This window comes from Temnothorax americanus, unplaced genomic scaffold (genome assembly GCF_048541705.1).
Source record: "Temnothorax americanus isolate GAGA-0224 unplaced genomic scaffold, ASM4854170v1 Scaffold143, whole genome shotgun sequence".
NCBI lineage: Eukaryota > Metazoa > Arthropoda > Insecta > Hymenoptera > Formicidae > Temnothorax > Temnothorax americanus.
In genome coordinates, this window is record NW_027509279.1 from 58,795 (window position 1) to 76,538 (window position 17,744).

General features: G+C 36.9%; 2 protein-coding genes across 3 annotated transcripts; both read right to left on the reverse strand.

The window, feature by feature from the left end:
- Positions 1–3,671: 3,671 nt before the first annotated feature.
- Positions 3,672–13,073, reverse strand: LOC143894833 (uncharacterized). The gene is made up of 3 exons (XM_077401473.1): positions 12,735–13,073; positions 4,315–4,394; positions 3,672–4,245 (listed from the first exon to the last, which is right to left on the reverse strand). Exons 1-3 carry the CDS (start codon positions 13,071–13,073, stop codon positions 3,672–3,674), a joined length of 993 nt encoding a protein of 330 aa, XP_077257599.1.
- A 785-nt stretch (positions 13,074–13,858) lies between these two features.
- On the reverse strand, positions 13,859–15,816 carry LOC143894827 (uncharacterized). Of its 2 annotated transcripts, none has more exons than XM_077401466.1 (3): positions 15,267–15,816; positions 14,779–15,123; positions 13,859–14,691 (listed from the first exon to the last, which is right to left on the reverse strand). In XM_077401466.1, the coding sequence occupies exons 2-3, from the start codon at positions 14,915–14,917 to the stop codon at positions 14,453–14,455; spliced, it is 378 nt and encodes a 125-aa protein (XP_077257592.1). In that variant the 5' UTR covers positions 14,918–15,123; positions 15,267–15,816; the 3' UTR covers positions 13,859–14,452. The 2 variants fall into 2 exon arrangements, with proteins under 2 accessions (XP_077257592.1, XP_077257591.1); XM_077401465.1 differs by having other exon boundaries at positions 14,779–15,133.
- Positions 15,817–17,744: the final 1,928 nt, after the last annotated feature.

Consider the following 17,744-nt stretch of genomic DNA (forward strand, 5'->3'; position numbering starts at 1 on the left):
TAATCTGTTTAATATATATGCAAAATATTAATTTTTTTTTCATACAAAAGATAGAATATACCACGAGATTAATATTTTATAAAAATCTTACCTACTACTACTATTTTGCGTACTTTCTCTCCAGGCCAATCTTTAGTGACCAAAAAGGTCACTTTCGTCAGCTAAGAGATTGTCGACTCCATCATCTACTTTTTCAGCTTTCCTGTGATAGTTTATGGTTTCTACTTTATCTTCCGTTTTTTTGTTTGATTTCTTAATTGCTTTTTAAAATCAAAAGTGTCGTTGCTATTATTAGATCCACTGTCGCTGAAAGTATTTTCCTTATCATCACATTCACTTTCGGTAGTATCAGAATCATCATTTTTAGGTTTTAGCATTTTTTTTGTCTCTGTGAAGTAATACTCTGCGATAATAACTGTAACGGCTGGACAGACTGTGAATGTCTCGCTTTGGCTATACAAATAAGAAATAAAAAATCTTTTTATTTAAATATTTAAATAAAAAATGCTTATTTTACTGATGCATCTGTTTTTGGTTTAATAATTACATTTATGATCAAAAACTTGAAAAAAGAAATTATATTTCCCATCTTTAGAAAATTTTATTTTTTTAATTTTTTCACAAACATATATATATATATATATATATATACATATTGTGATATTTAATATCACATTAACAGAGAAATTATATATAATTATCATGTACATTAAAACATTAATTTCAAATATATTAAATAATTTGAGTGACAAATTCAAAATTATATACAAATAATTAAATAAAAATAAAATTAACATATAAGAGACAAAAATTACAAAAAAAACATTTTAGAAATATTGGACACAAAAATTATATTGACAAATATTATGACTTCATTATACGATTAAAAATATAAATAGAGAAATAAAAGCAAATTAAATAATCAATAAAAACAAGAAAAATTAAATGATCAATAAAAATTCATAAAAACTTTTCACGTTTATATGTAGTAAAATAATGTGACAAACTTCACGGTATAAAAATTGGACAAAATTTTAATAACATTAATCATATTACATATTTAAACAATATATTATTGAATATTTCAAATCCCTTATGTGCTATGTCTTACCCTTCGATTTTTTAGAGAACTCAATTTCTGTGTATGCATCTTCGAGCATTTTTTAATTCATCTTTTCATGGGCTACTTATCGTACAGTAATTTTTTTTTTTTAGTTTTTTTGTTATTTGTAATGGTAGCTTCAATAAATGATTGAGTAGCCTCATCTCCTTTTTTTTTATCTGTTGCCTCATTATCACTTTTCTATAAAACATTTATATATTTATTAATTCAACATTTTATAGGTAGATGTCAATTTTAGGATAACGATATACATAGTTACATAAAATTGATAAAAATACAGTCATAATAATTTAAACAAAAAGTCTGGATTATAAATACATAGAAAATGTTTCACACAATGAAGAAAATGAATTATATTATATATTATATTATTATTGTCTTATAGAATTATCAAGAGATGCAGCAGCGTCTTGACGCCAAGAAATTAAAAAGCAAATTTTTAAAGCATTGGTCAGAGTCGCTGCGTATATATTCTTTAAATAGTAAATAATTGACGTCCACAGGTCACTTTTAAACTTCGGTATATATATATATATATATATATATATATATACATATATATATGTATACATTTAATACTTAATAATTTAACTTTAATTAGCATATTATACTATATATTATTATTATATATTGGCTTATTGCCATAATCGAAATAATATATATTATGGATTATTTTTTATAAAAATTGAATTAAAACAAAAATCCAAATATAAATTTGCCATTGACCGAACAGTGTTTTTATTTGTTTTCTAATTTCTGTTCTCAACCTACATTAACCTACAGTATGAATCATTAATTATTGTATATTGTGCATACCATTTTAATTATATGCATATAAAAATAATTATTATGCCTACCATTTTTTCTTTTTTGTGTCTTCTCTGTTTTAATATTTCCACCACATGGCGTTGGCGAATACCCCCTCTTTTTCTTAACTTGCCTTTCACTTGTAATAATTAAAGAATTATTATCCTTGGAAGGTAATTCTTTAGGCATTTCTTTGTTTTTATCAAATCTTGATAGACTTTGCTAACCATCACATTGTCATCTGAAAAATACATGTATCATCACTATGAAGGAATTTGTTTACGCAGTAGCTGCAGTAAAATGCATTGTTGTGTCTTTTACTATCGCATGCCTTAAACGATGACAAAATATTTCTGCCGCAGCCACAGCGGCAAACAAATTTGCCCCATCGTTAACACTAAGTCAATCATGAATTTTTTACTCTTTCAATCTTAAATATTATAAGTAAACATTAAAAGTATCAATAACAGTAGTAAGAAAACTGGAAAATATGCAATGTCCAAATATATTATAGATTATTACCAGATTTCAATACTACGTCTCCAATATACTTTGTTCCATTCCAGAAAAAATAAACCTGTGCCCCCTTTTTTGATGGGTTATTATTATCAAAGATCACTTTTTCGTCGGGCACCTCACAATAAGAATTATCTTCATTGCAGAAGATGATAAACATCTTAAACTGTTTGCCAATTAAATTGTTCTTTATACTTTTAAAATATCACTTTATATCTCACACTGAGAACATGCATGCAGTAACACACGTTGTAACCACGGTTGTAACAATTATACTAATGGCTGCATGCATGTTCTCAGTGTGAGATATAAAGTGATATTTTAAAAGTATAAAGAATAATTTAATTGGCAAACAGTTTAAGATGTTTATCATCTTCTGCAATGAAGATAATTCTTATTGTGAGGTGCCCGACGAAAAAGTGATCTTTGATGATAATAACCCATCAAAAAAGGGGGCACAGGTTTATTTTTTCTGGAATGGAACGAAGTATATTGGAGACGTGGTATTGAAATCTGGTAATAATCTATAATAGTAGATAAGCTAGGCCGGTTCTGAACCACATACCAAGGGCGAGGGGTGGTGAGGGGCTGGGGGGAACCGTGGGCGGGGAAAGAACCGCGGGCGGGGGGGGAACCGCGGGGGAGAGAACCGCGGGGTGGGGGAGGGGGAACCGCGTTCTTGGGCGCCGCGGGGTGGGGGAGGGGAAACCGTGTTCTTGGGCGCCGCGGGTGGGGGAGGGGGAACTGCGTTCTTGGGCGCCGCGGGGGGGAGGGGGAGGGGGGAACCGCGTTTTTCGGGCGTCGTGTTTTCAGGCACCGCGGGGCGAGGGGGTCCGCGTTTTTTCGGCGCCGCGGGGCGAGGGGGTCCGCGTTTCGCCGCGCCGCGGGGCGACCGCGTTTTCGCCGCGGAGCGGGGCGAGGGGGTCCGCGTTTCGCCGCGCCGGTCAGCGTGACGTCACACGCTCCCGCTCGCGTCGTCTCTCTATCGTAGATGTTTCCCCCGTCCCCCGGTCGCGCGCGTCGTCTCGTTCGCGCGGTCTCTCTCTCTCCCGTTCGCGCGTTCTCGCTCACGATTGAGTATTTTTTCGACGCCAACAATATTTAATCGTTCAAATCTTAATATTTAATTTATAATTATACATTTAAGTAAACAATAAACGAAGACAGCTTAACAAAAGAAAACGGTAAATGAAAAAGAAATTATTTTTAACCATATTATATACATTTATTTATCATGTAGCGCATTATACACAATAGTATCCAAAGCGTAGGCTAATAATTCGCAATCAATAATTGAATTTTTACCATAAATTTCACGCAAGATTGTAACTGCGTTACATTTATCGGTGATACAATTTTGACGTAAAGTTGTTACAAACTGTTTGAATTTTTCACTTACGCCGTGAACATTTTGACATAGTTGAAAATACACGTTCTCGACGCAATGTTCTAGTTCGAACAGAAAGAGTACTGTTGACGGTTTCATGTACAAGCTGGTGCCGCACGACGTCAATTTTACAATATCTGCGTCACGTATTTTAACAAGCTCCAGATCGCGAAACGTTAGCGATGATGGTGCCGATGACTGCACGAGTCGCTGTATATCTGCATGTTTTTCGATGAATGTCACCCACGTTGCATGTGGCAGAATTATCCGATTGCCTCGGTTATCGCCAATAAGTATATCCACAGAGGACAAAGGTCCCGCGCTGATTCCGACATCCAAAAATTTATACGCTGTTGACGTCAAGGCAAATCTTCTTCCCAAAATACGCGGCGTGTAGCGGGGTTTATCAAAACTGAAAAAATACAATTATATGTTCATAAACGTTTTTGCACAAGTATATATGAAAATTAGCGGTACTTACTCATTGTGCTGTTTCTCACACGTTTCGTCTTGAATCGGAACGTAGTAGTTCGAACCGTGAGTGTTCATCGTATCTGGAGGCTGTTTATCAATAGACACGGTAGTGTCTCGCGCCAAGTACACGCGGAGCGAGACCGACCGTGACTCTTTTACGCGACGCGACGGGTTGCGAGTACCCGAGATGTTGAGATCTCGATAACGAGTGAACGAATCAAGTTCTAAGTAGGCTTGATCGATAGCTTGGGGTCCAATTAGGGGGGGGGGGGTTTCTCTCATAATATTCCGCAACGTGCCCTACGAGCGGAGATATTGCGACGCAAAGTCCAAATGCGAAAATTTATTTTTAAGATACGTCGTCGTCGTCTACGTCGACCGCTCTTTATAACATACATGTAACAAACAGAGAACGTCACTTTCACTTTTTCGACACTGGCGGCGCAGGTATCGCCAGTTTCGATATCGCGCGCGTATTTCGAAATTAGGTCGTTAGACTTATCGGTCAGGAGGAAGATTTCTATTTAGGTGTAAATTAGGTATATATATAATAAATATTGAGTCAACGGAAAAGAAGGTTCTCTACGCTTGGCAGAAAGTGCCGCTAGGGAATTTTTAAGTCGATTCTTATGAATCAAGCTTGAATTTGATGTCTATGTATCCCAGGTTGCCGATGACGAGGTCCAGATAGTGCGCTTTATAGTTTTCGGTGTCCAGGTGTAATAATACGTTGAATTCGATGTCTACGTGTCCCAGGTTGCCGATGACGAGTTCCACATAGTGCGCTCCGTAGTTTTCGGTGTCTACGTGTATTAATATCTTGAATTCGATGTCCACGTGTCCCAGGTTGCCGATGACGGGATCCAGATAATGCGTTTCATAGTTTTCGGTGTCCAGGTGTAATCGTACGTTGAATTCGATGTCTAGGTGTCCCAGGTTGCCGATGACAAGGTCCACATAGTGCGCTCCGTAGTTTTCGGTGTCTACGTATATTAATATTTTGAATTCGATGTCCACGTACCCCAGGTTGCCGATGACGAGGTCCACATATTGCGCTCTGTAGTTTTCGGTGTCTACGTGTATTAATACCTTGAAATTGATGTCTAGGTGTCCCAGGTTGCTGATGACGAGGTCCACATAGTGCGCTTCATAGTTTTTGGTGTCTAGGTGTATTAATAACTTTAAATCTGAATGGGTGCGTTTAGCCGATACTCCGCTAGCCTAGCAATCGTGAGCAGTCGCTCGTTTTTGCTCGTTTCCTCTCTTTTTAATCCAATAGGTCAAGAAAGAGGAAACGAGCAAAAACAAGCAACTGCTCACGATTGCTAGGCCAGCAAAGTATTGGCTGAACGCACCCAATGTAGGACACGTAGATATCGAATTCGAGGTATTAATACATGTAGACACCGAAAACTACGAAGCGCACTATGTGGATCTCGTCATCGGCAACTTGGAACACGTGGCCATCGAATTCAAGGTATTAATACACCTGGACACCGAAAACTATAGAGCGCGCTATGTGGACCTCGTCATCGGCAATCTGGGACACCTAAACATTGAATTCAAGCTTGATTCATAACAATCGACTTAAAATTTCCCTAGCGACAGAATTAAAATTATGTCATGACATAATAAAAATCGCTGAATTAAAATTATGTCTAGACATAATAAAAATTGGACAAAAATTTAGTCTAAACATAATAAAAATTGGATGAATTAAAATTATGTCTGACGTAAAAATAATTATCAAAAATATCGATATTTGAATATATCGGTACATATACAGTTGCGAACAACATTCAGTAAGACACTCAAATAAAAATAAATAAAGAATTTTACAGTTTACGACTTATTAACATTAATCATGCTTTATTGCGATTATGTTTTATGTTGAAATTGAAAAATATATACAAGGTGTACAACTAAAAGAGTTACAGATTATTATTTTAAAAAAACTTAGCAAAATATTAAATTGTTGTTTTCTTTAGAAATAATAGTCCGTAACACTTTTAGCTTTATACCCAAGCAGCAAAATAGGGCGAAATTACGTTTATTCGACCTTCTGATAGGTTCAAAAGTCTGTTCGACCAAGCCCAACTTAGTCGAATCGACGTCGAAAGAAGGTAAGTGGGGAATAAAGTTGAAGTAATATTACGGTTGAAATTAGGTAATGCAAGGCATTAGTCTGATTCGGTAAAATGAACCTATCAGAAGGTCGAATATCGGGAATATTTTGGTAATTTTGACCAATTTGTGCCCTCTCTTCGACCTAACTTTTGTCTTTGAGACATCTAGTAGATGGCAGCGCTGCACATCACGAAAAAATATATATTCCATATTAGTTCCACCAAGACGGGTCTATGCTACAGTCATAGCATATGGTTCAAACCAGCCATGGAAACTCGGAGTAAAATATTAATAGAGTCCACCACTACGTCGGTTTTGAAACTGAATATCGTGTGACATGTAACAGAAATATAAGTGCGAAAGAAAATTTTCTGTACAGAATTTTATTTTACTTCGTTAAAAGCAACGCGATGTCGAAAATAAATAATTTAAGCAATTATTAATTAATCGTTAATTATTTAGCAATAATATTTTTTGCATTTAGCACAATAAAAATATTTTAATCTTGCACCTAACGTGAAAAGTATCGCAAAATAGATTTTTTTTCAATTCTTAGTTACTCTGAGAGATATAATATAATTTATTTTATAATGCCTATAATTTTAGAAAGCGTTTTGATGTATCATGGCAGACATACTGGTTCTCATAATAATGGCTGATTTAACGTTTTCGTCTGAATTTCGACCTGTAAGTCGAATTTCCCTACTGTGAAAACCAAATACTAAATTTTGAGGGCAGATTTCCTTAATTAGGGCATTTTTACTTCAAAGTCGTTGACTTTAAAATCGTCTTGTCGATCAATAAGGCATTCTGACTAATAAGTCTGATTTCCCTATTTATAAGTTAAATTGACTTCAAAGATCGACTTCGAGATACGGCGTGCTTCGAGATCTGTGGATCGATATATCGAGAAATGCCGGTCGGCTGTGCCGCGAATTTCCCTTATAGGTCATTTTCCGTGGTAATCTCAACTTTGTAGTTAACTCGTAGTACGGCCGCGAGGTTTATTTCGCGCCTAAAATATTCCCTATTAGTCAAGTCAAACACACAAGACTTATATATGGTAAAAATTAGGTAATCCTGACCAATTAAGTCATATCGCCTACGAAATTGAAATTAGGTAATACAACCAGGTCACATTTCCTTCAAATGGGGGTTTAATTTTGACTTATAAGTTGAATCGACTTTGAAGGCATACCTTTGATCAAAATTTAGTCATTTACAACCTATTGTATAACTTTAAAGTCATTAAACTTTGAAGGCATTTTGTAGGTTTGAACTACGTAATTTTCAACCTGTACTTAAGACTTCAAACGCTATTTGATTTTTAAGACATTTTTTATGTCGAAAGTTGGTAATTCTTCACTTAATTAGGGCAATCTGATTTTGGTTTGGTTAAGATGCCCTGCTTTGCTGCTTGGGTACCTAGTATTATATACGGTTTATAAGATTATAAGATATATTGTTTATAAGATTAAGATGCGTAACACTACAAAAAGGCGTGATATCCGTACAAAATTACCTTTTTGAAAAAAAGGTAAAAAAGAGCGCCAAGTACACGCATAATAGTGTATATGTATTATGTTGTTACCCTGCTATGTTGTTACCTCGAAAAAAACAAAGTGGTAGTATTATACCTCCAAATAGCTTTATCCTGTACATACTGTTTATACAATGCGTAATATACTACAAAAAGGCGTGATATCCGCACAAAATTACTTTTTTTAAAAAAAGGTAAAAAAAGGCGCCAAAATAAGTCGTTTTATTTTCGACCCAACTGGCTAATTGAAACCAAATTGCACAACGTTTCGACCGAATTCCGGTCCTTATCAGTGCTTTAGGTTACACCGATCCGCATAACAAATTTACATGCATCGTTGACGTGGTGTCCTGACAACGTCAAGACAAACGCAAAACTAAACAAAAGACAAAATAATACATTAACAAAAAAAAACTATACAAAATCGTCATAATATCGCGCTGGTCAAAAACAATAAATTAATTAACACTGTAAAAATCAGTTAAAAACTTACAATTCTTATGCGTTCCAAAACAAACGGTGAGATCAAAAGGCGCCAAGTACACGTATATAGTAGTGTATATGTTGTTACCAAAAAAAAAAGAAATTGGTAGTATTATACCTCGAAAAAACCTAAGTAACAAGTGGTAGATCTTTATATCTCGAAAAATCTCGAAAAAATCTAAGCAGTAGTATCTTTATTTCCGAAAAATTATAACCCAAGTGATACACGTCACAAAATTATGTTACCTTATCAAAAAGAAGAGTCGCGTTTCAAGTGATCTATTACAATTACAAAAAAGAAATGATATCTCTTTAAATTAGAGCGCCAATTACAGAGAGAACATGTATATTGCCTCAAAAAATAATTGTTGCACTACTTTGAAAAATCTTTACATTGTGTCAATTAGAAAATAATGTATAATGACAATTTTATAAGATTAAATAATTTTATTTAAATTTAACAAGGAAATACAAGATATTTAAATACAAAGTTATTTACATGTGTATTTTTTAATGGCCACAAAGAATTACAGAGGTAACAGTACAAAATAAAAATATTTTATTAAAATACATAAATTTTTCTTGTAAAAAAACTTGGCGCTGCTAAACCTCAAAATTTTAAATAAATAAATAAACTTATTCTATACTTAATTATAAGCCGCATTATCCGCCGTCCGCGTAGTCACGCACACCCATATCACTCACTCCCACATCCACGCTGATAATCATTTAATATTACTCCCATCGCATTCTTCTCTGAATTATTTTTATTTATTGTTGTCCTTATTTATTTAAAATTTCGAGGTCCAATGTACGGCTGCTGCATGGTGACCACCACCACAATCCACATATACGTTAAATGTGATATCTTTGTCAAGAACATTCGTGATGAGATCACCTCATCGGGCATCAAATATGATTTTTTTTCAAGAGCATACGTGTCTCACGATGATTTCATCGAACACATGCAAAACTGCAAATATTGCAATTTCGGATAATTCAATGGAGCGTTATGGACACGTCATCGAGCCTACTTTAGCAAAGCTGGAAAAATTCCAGGAACGTGATAGCGGATGGGCGTTGTCGCGTATACTCAATTTAATGGTAAACGTGAACAAATATAATGCACGCGGGGTGTTTTGTGGAAATACCGCAAGAAATTAAAAAGAAGAAGGCGGTAATAAACGTGCAATCAATGGACAATGCATGTTTCGCATGGTCAGTGGTGGCTGCTCTGTATCCAGCCGAGAGACATACAGATCGGAAATCTTCGTATCCACATTACACGTCGGTGCTAGATCTTACGGACATTGAGTTTCCAATGACGTTGAATCAAATTAAACGGTTTGAAAATCACAACAACATCTCCATCAACGTGTAGAGCATCGAGAAAAAAAACATGGAACTTGCTATCTTGCCAATACGGGTTACTGATCGAAAGATGGACAGACATGTAAATCTGCTGTACGTGCATAACGACAACGTGGGACATTTTACATGGATCAAGAACCTATCCCGCCTCGTGAGCTCGCAAATCAGTAAAAAAGAGCACAGGAAATACTTTTGCGATCGGTAAGTACCTATAGTTCTTTTAATAATATAGAATATTTTGTGTACAAAAAATTTATAATATTTGCGTTTATTTTTGCAGATGTTTGCACTACTTCAGCTCCAACGAAAAATTGGCTGCCCACACCGTCGACTGTCAGGAGATGAATGACTGCGCGATCAAGTTACCGAGCAATAACGACAAGTGGTTGGCATTTAAAAATCACAACAGGAAGGAACGAGTTCCGTTTGTCGTATACGCCGACCTGGAATGTACTCTGGAGAAGATGGAAGCGGATCCGGAAACGTCCAGGTACACATATCAACATCATCGCGTGTTTAGCATAGGGTATACTATATGCGTTGCTCGTACGACGAGTCGTTATCTATGTATCGGTTTCGTCGCGATAAGGATTGCGTCGCGTGGTTCGCCGAGGAGCTAAGACGTTTAGCTCACGACATAAAGACCATTTTGTCCACTAATATACCCATGGCAGATTTCACGCGAGACGAGTGGGAAAAGTTTAACAGTGCAACGCACTGTCACGTGTGCGAAGAACCGTTCGAGCCAGACGACGTGCGAGTACGCGACCATTGTCACCTGACCGGTCGATACAGAGGTCCCGCACATTCGAATTGTAACTTAAATTATAAAGATTCGCATTGCATTCCCATAGTGTTTCATAATTTATCGGGTTATGACGCACATTTTATTATAACTGAAATAGCAACAGCGTACGAAGGACATGTAGATTTACTCCCGATCACAAAAGAAAAATATATTTCGTTTACAAAAAACGTCAAAGCACCAAAGATAAAGATAAGAAAACGTGCGTCAAATTGCGATTTATCGATTCGTACAAGTTTCTCACCTTTAGTCTCGACAAATTGGCATCTTATCTCAGCAAGGATAAACTGCGAATATTGCAACGCGAATTTTGTGAATTATCCACAAAAAACTTTGATTTGCTGACACGAAAAGGCGTATTTCCATATGAATACATTGACTGCGTCGAAAAATTGGAGGACTTGTGTTTACCGCCGCGCGACTCGTTTTACAGTTCATTGACAGGTGACACCGTATCCGAGAGCGATTACGCGCACGCCGTCGATGTCTGGCAGCGGTTCTCCATTCGAACGCTCGGTGATTACAGCGATTTATATCTCAAGACCGATGTCTTGCTGTTGGCCGATATCTTTGAAAATTTTCGCGATAGTTGCGTCGCGAGTTACGAACTCGATCCGGCGTATTATTATACTCTACCGGGTTTTACGTGGGATGCTATGTTGAAGCATACACACATCAATTTCGAATTGCTCACCGACATTGACATTGTAAATAACTTATACGGCTGGGCAATGTGTCAACCATTGCCATACGCAGATTTTAAATGGGTCGACAACGTAACCGATTTTAATGTTATGGATGTCGCGTTGGATTCCTCGATAGGCTACATACTCGAAGTCGACTTGGAGTATCCGCAACATCTTCACGACGCGCACACTGACCTACCGTTTTGTCCGACGCGCGATAAACCACCCGACAAGCGGCAGGACAAGCTCCTCGCAACATTATACGATAAGAAACGTTATGTAATACATTATCGCAACCTGCAGCAGTGTACTCGTCACGGTCTCCGTATATCAAAAATTCACCGTATACTGAAATTCGCGCAATCTCCATGGCTTCGCGATTATATAGAACTTAATACGAAATTTAGGACATTGGCCAAGAATGATTTCGAAAAAAATTTATACAAATTGATGAACAATGCAGTGTTTGGCAAAACCATGGAGAATGTGCGCAATCACGTTGACGTGCGCTTCGTGACTCATTGGGAGGGTAGATACGGCGCGGAGGCAATGATTGCGAAACCAAATTTTCATAGCCGAAGCGTCTTTTCGGAGAATTTAGTAGCAATAGAAATGCGAAAACTCGAGGTGAAGTTCGACAAACCAATCTATGTGGGTATGTGCATCCTCGATATATCCAAGACATGTTTGTATGAATTTCATCACGAGTACATGTTACCGTTGTATCGCGATAAGTGTAAAGTCACGTACACCGATACTGACAGTCTCATTTATCACATCGAGTGCGACGATGTGTATGATATCATGAAGCGTCACATTCATTATAGATTTGACACTAGCAATTATGCGATTGATAATACGTACGGTATCCCACTCGTCAATAAAAAAGTTCCGGGCTTAATGAAAGACGAAAATAACGGTGCGATAATGACCGAATTCGTCGGGCTTAGAGCAAAGATGTACGCCTTGCGAGTGGACGGTAAGAAAGATACGAAAAATGCTAAAAGTGTTAAGAGTAACGTCGTAGCCAGGTCGATAACGTTCGACGATTACACGCGGTGTCTGCGCGACGAAATTGAAATAGCATAAGATCCAAAAAACACGAGGTATATATACACCGTGTCCGAAACGAAAATAGCTCTAAGTCCGTACGACGATAAGCGATACATTATACCCGGTTCTACCGAAACGCTGCCATGGGGACATTATAAAATACCAGTGTAAATATATTGTAAATACCATTGTAAATATATTGTAAATACCGCTGTAAATATATTGTAAATACATTTAGTTATTTAGGAAAATAAATGACTCATATGTATATATGTATATTTTTATACTGTAATAAATTTTTACAATACATTATTCTTGTGTATCCATGAATTGTGTGAATTATCAAATCCTAACCACTTTACATAAACTTCATTCCCTTTTTTGCGCAAAACTTTTTCAACGAGATACACGTCGGGATTAGCAACGCGATGTAACTCGTATTCGTAGAAGCCGCCGGCGACGGGTTTTTCGCAGGAATCTTCCAACAGATACGTCACAGGATTAGTTTTCTGCACTTTAACGATTCTAAACACCTCCGTGGTCCAATTTGGCGTGTATCCTTTTTCGAAGATTGTCTTGAGTTTACTCACGCGTACCGAATCGCCCACTTTGAATCGCGCTGGAGCAGCGATCTTTACATGGCTGTACACCGTTGTTAGGAGCTTGTCGGCGATCTCGGGGGTAACATCGATGAGTCGCATGCCGATAGTTCGATGCTTTCGCGCGTTGTAATCCGATACGAGACCTGGCAGCGAGTGGATCCATTTGTAATTTCCATTGCGCGTAAACATTTTCCACATGTTGTTCTTGAGCGTGCGATTGAATCGTTCGACGACCGATGCCTTCATTACGGAATATGTCGAATAGTGATTGATATTATGTTTCTTCAAGAGTTTCTGCAGAGTTTTTTGTGTTGTAAAATTCTTTCCCTTTGTCAGTCTGCAGATTTTTCGGACATCTGCCGCCGTCTCGAATTATTTTTGCAATCGCCGTGGTAACCTCGGGTCCGCTCTTGGTCTTGAGCGCTAAGGTAAAAGTACCAATACCTGGCCGTTTAAGCATACCAAGACATTTTTTTTTAAATGTAATGCACAAAATCAATTTTATAATAAGAAAATGTCTATATATCGAAAGATTATACTGTTTTCTATCAAACAAGCACAAAAAAACAACATTTTGTGCGATAGTAAATTAATTATAAACAGAAATAATAATAGACCTAATGTCCCAATACATGGCCGGTCAAAAATGGGTGTCCCAGTGTCTAATTTTTGAGGTCCTAGTAACTGACCATAACTTTTATAGTGTGTGTATTAAAAATAATTTTAATAAATAAAATTTTATCTTGTCGAACGCAAACACTTAAAAGGTAATAAAATAAACACCAGAAGTGTTTATTTTGTTTGATAAACAATTTTTTATGTATTATAATTTCGAACAAATAATTCAATTTTCTATAAATTTAGTAAATTAAAAGTAAACAGTTTTGTAATTTCGTAGTTATAAGTAAACGTTTTTTTAGTTTTAAATCTAAGAACAATATAATACCTATATTATTATAATTTTTTATTTTACCTTATTATATTAATTTATTATCTTAACTTATTCAATGAATTTAAATAAAATTTTATAAAAACAGATGTTGCACAGAATCTTTGGCAATAGATTCAAAGTACTTAAAAAAAGTGTAATATTTAATTAACTTTTTCTTGTTTGATTCTAATCTTTTTTTTGCGCCATCAATCTTTTAATCTCTTGATCCAACTTCTTTTTCTCTTCAAGTGCAGCCTTTTTGATTTGCTTTTCTTCGGCCTTTCTTTTTTTCGCTTCTTCTCTAAGCTTTTTTCGTTCTTCGATCTCTTTTTGCTTTCTTAACTTTTCTTCTTGTATTTGTAATTGTTGCTTTTGCCACTCTTCGGAAGTCAATACGGTGGAGACTTTTCTAGCCGGTTTTTTCTTATTTTTCTTATTTTTCATAATATCTGCAGGCCAAACCAGAGATTTTCTAAATGGTGATGGAATGTTCTCCATTGCTCCATTTTCGTTGGTTTTAGTATGAACATATGTAAGAAGAAACTTGTTATAAAAAATTATAAACTAATATAATACAAAATCTTAGAATTGTATACAAACCTTGAAGTTCATCAGACATCTGGTTTTGAATCAAATTATCTGTTACAGGACTGGTATTGGAAGTTTGCTCGTCTATATTTACATTTGGTTGCAGCCCTTCAGGCATAACGCTATGACTTTTCGTGACATTTTCAGTCATTTCTACAGTTATCACACCGCTTTCACTTACATTCGAATTCTGATCATCTATAACAAATATAAAAATAATTAAGTTACTTGTGTTAATTTAGATTTCAAGTTTTAAAATATTGTATTTAATACTATTGTACAAACCTTGAAGTTCATCAGACATCTGGTTTTGAATCAAATTATCTGTTACAGGACTGGTATTGGAAGTTTGCTCGTCTATATTTACATTTGGTTGCAGCCCTTCAGGCATAACGTTATGACTTTTCGTGACATTTTCAGTCATTTCTACACACCTTTCACACCTTCGACTGGAAGGATACCTTTGTGTTTTGCGTACAAAGTACTTCTTGGTACTTTGAATGTAGCAGCAGCCCTTCGTGTCGACATGCCCTTTTTTACTGCTTTTAACGCATTACGTACATCTTCTTGTGTGTATTTCTTTTCATACACTGTTTTTGATCGACTTCTTTTCTTTTTTTCCTTGCCCATCTTACGTTTTCTGTAATAGAGAAAGTAAACAAATTTTGGAGGTTATATATACAACATGTAGAAAAATAAACAAAAAAACTTGAAAAACATGTATAATGTAATATGATATTGCTAGAACTAATGTTAAAAATAAGTTTACTTACGATTTTCGTACGAAAACTGTGCACACAGATCATTCAAACTTGAACAGATGTTACGGCTAGGTACTACAGCACAGAAGTGAGCACATATCGCGGCGATTCGACCGATAACTAGCCAGTCGGTTAGTTATTGGGCAAACAAGATTTCCACGTACCACTAGATAGCCACGTAAATATTTATACAAAAATAACTTACATGTGCAATTTGTTACTTTTTATTTATTATAAATATGTTTAAGATTCTATATCGCTTTTTCTCGTACAGAAAAACTTATTATTTCGATAATTATAGGCTTAACCAGTATCTTACTTCTCTTAGCCATTCCGTAAGAAATCTATTGAAACTCACAATACACTTAAGTATCAGTATTCAAGTATTTTTTTTAGTATCTTAAACAAAGTTTTAAATAGCACAATTTTTAATATAAGAAACTAAATAGTCAAATTATATTAATCAGTAAAAATACGTTTCCAATTTTATTTAAAAAACTTAATAAAAAATAAATCCCCCATCAATGGCCAGGTAATGGGCAGTGGCCCGTCATTGGTACTTTTACCTTACGGCCCATGCGTGCTTGCTCAGCACGTCGATAACGGTGAGTATGTAGTGGTAGCCTCTGTTAAATCGCGTGTATGGTCGCATCTCGACCACATCCGCCTGCTACAGGTCATCGTATCCGCGTACTATGACGCGTCTTCGAGAAAAATTTCTTCTCGCAGGAGCGTGTAATTCTTCCACCAGCCGCCGTTTCTCAGCTGATTGCTTCTTACCAGCCATGACGATGACGCGCAACTGACGCAGATATCAGATGGTTCTTATCTATTCGCGATGATTCGCAATTACATCTTGAATCATCTTTTGAAGTTCGTTTAGGGTAATTTGCATATTATTCTGGAATACAGCAATCTTTCTCTCCATTTCATCCTGTCGATCTTCCAAAATTTGCACGCTCTGCTGCACGTAGCGTTTGTTGGCTGCATCGCCATCATCTACGGGTGGCGCTATCCGTCGAATCTAGCGCGATTTCGCGTCAAAGTCGGTGGCGACCATGCAAAGAGCGTTATCTCGCACGTAATTTCTGATTAATCCTCTCCATTGATAGTACGGTTCCGCACCGCCTCTTCCGAGCGATATACCAAACTTGTTGATCGGCATTTTGATGTTGATTGAATGACTCGCTGTCGCGCCACTTAATTTATAATAAGTCCAGCCTCGCGAAGTTCTTCGATAATCGACAGGATTTCGTTATCGTGACCGGTGTGACCCGCTAGGCGCGAAGCTTCGAGCAATCGGAGACGATCTACAAGCTCGTTGGGATCGTCCCAATAAACATAGTCGATCTTGTTGTCGTTTAATGTCATGGCGCGCGGTATACCTTTTCCGGCTTTTTTACCCGAAATCGACTGTGCAATTATATGGTCGATCTTGTTGCTTGTCATGGCACGCGGTATACTTTTTCCAGCTTTTTTACCTGAAATCAACGGCCCGATTATATGTGTGTACTTGTATCCCCCATTGCCCTTTATTTGAGCGTGAGCATCATAACTGCGTTTATGGACACTCGTCATCAACAGAATGCTCTTGTACGTTTGCATATCGTCCTCCGTGTAGATATTGTCATCGGGATATTTCTTAAAGATTAATTCGAAAAGACCGCGTGTGCCATTGTATCGTATGCCGTCGATAATTATGTTGTCCGCATGGTTCAAGTCAAAACGTTTATTACCGAGCATCATTCCATCGTTGGTGAATTTAACACCGTACGCGATGTCCATACCGCTTTCTTCATCGCCGCTCAGAACTGCCCCGATGTACTTTTGGCTCAATGGACCCAATTCCCAATTGATCTCGCAACGTTTCTTGACCCTCAGATGTTTGCTGTCGAACGGACATCACAAGTGGGTCATTCGTGGTTTCAAAAACATCTTCGTTTGCAAGCACTGTGTGTTGTATGGAAGACGCAGAGGTTATCGGTGGTTCATTCAATGAACCTTTCGATCGTTTCGGTTTACGCGGTTGTAAAGTTTTTGTTATTTCGCTCAAATTAGATGGCACATTTATCGATCGTTTCAACGTAACCGGAGTTGAAGCCATTACAGAGTCGTTGAGGCCGTCCTCTACCTTCTCGGGTCGAAAAAATATATATTTTTTTTTTCATAAATCACATCTACAACATGTGTAGAAAATGTGTGCCAAAGGATTTTTCGATATTCGAAGTGGTTCACAAGTTACGGCCCTGGAACGGAGCAGGTATACAGAGCGCGCGCCCGGCTGCTCCGAAAGCCAAGCAGATGTTTTCGAATATTGACTGAGACGCCGTGAAGCGTCGGTTAGTTCAGTTTTGCTGTGGCAGTTGCAAAGAAGTGGCACTTCCAAGAAGAAGAGGAAGGCCTATTGTATGGTCCAGGCATAGCAGATTGACGGTGAGATGAAACTTTCAGTATAAATCACATGCGCAAACTTTCAAACGCGTTTTTCTC

Coding starts and splice junctions, on each gene's coding strand:
- LOC143894827 (XM_077401466.1), bottom strand. CDS start 14,917: ATGACTGAAAATGTCACGAAAAGTCATAACGTTATGCCTGAAGGGCTG. Junction 14,692..14,778: donor GATGTCTGATGAACTTCAAG/GTTTGTACAATA, acceptor TATTTGTTATAG/ATGATCAGAATTCGAATGTA.
- LOC143894833 (XM_077401473.1), bottom strand. CDS start 13,073: ATGCGACTCATCGATGTTACCCCCGAGATCGCCGACAAGCTCCTAACA. Junction 4,395..12,734: donor AAAAAGGGAATGAAGTTTAT/GTAAAGTGGTTA, acceptor ATTGATAAACAG/CCTCCAGATACGATGAACAC. Junction 4,246..4,314: donor TGTGAGAAACAGCACAATGA/GTAAGTACCGCT, acceptor GTATTTTTTCAG/TTTTGATAAACCCCGCTACA.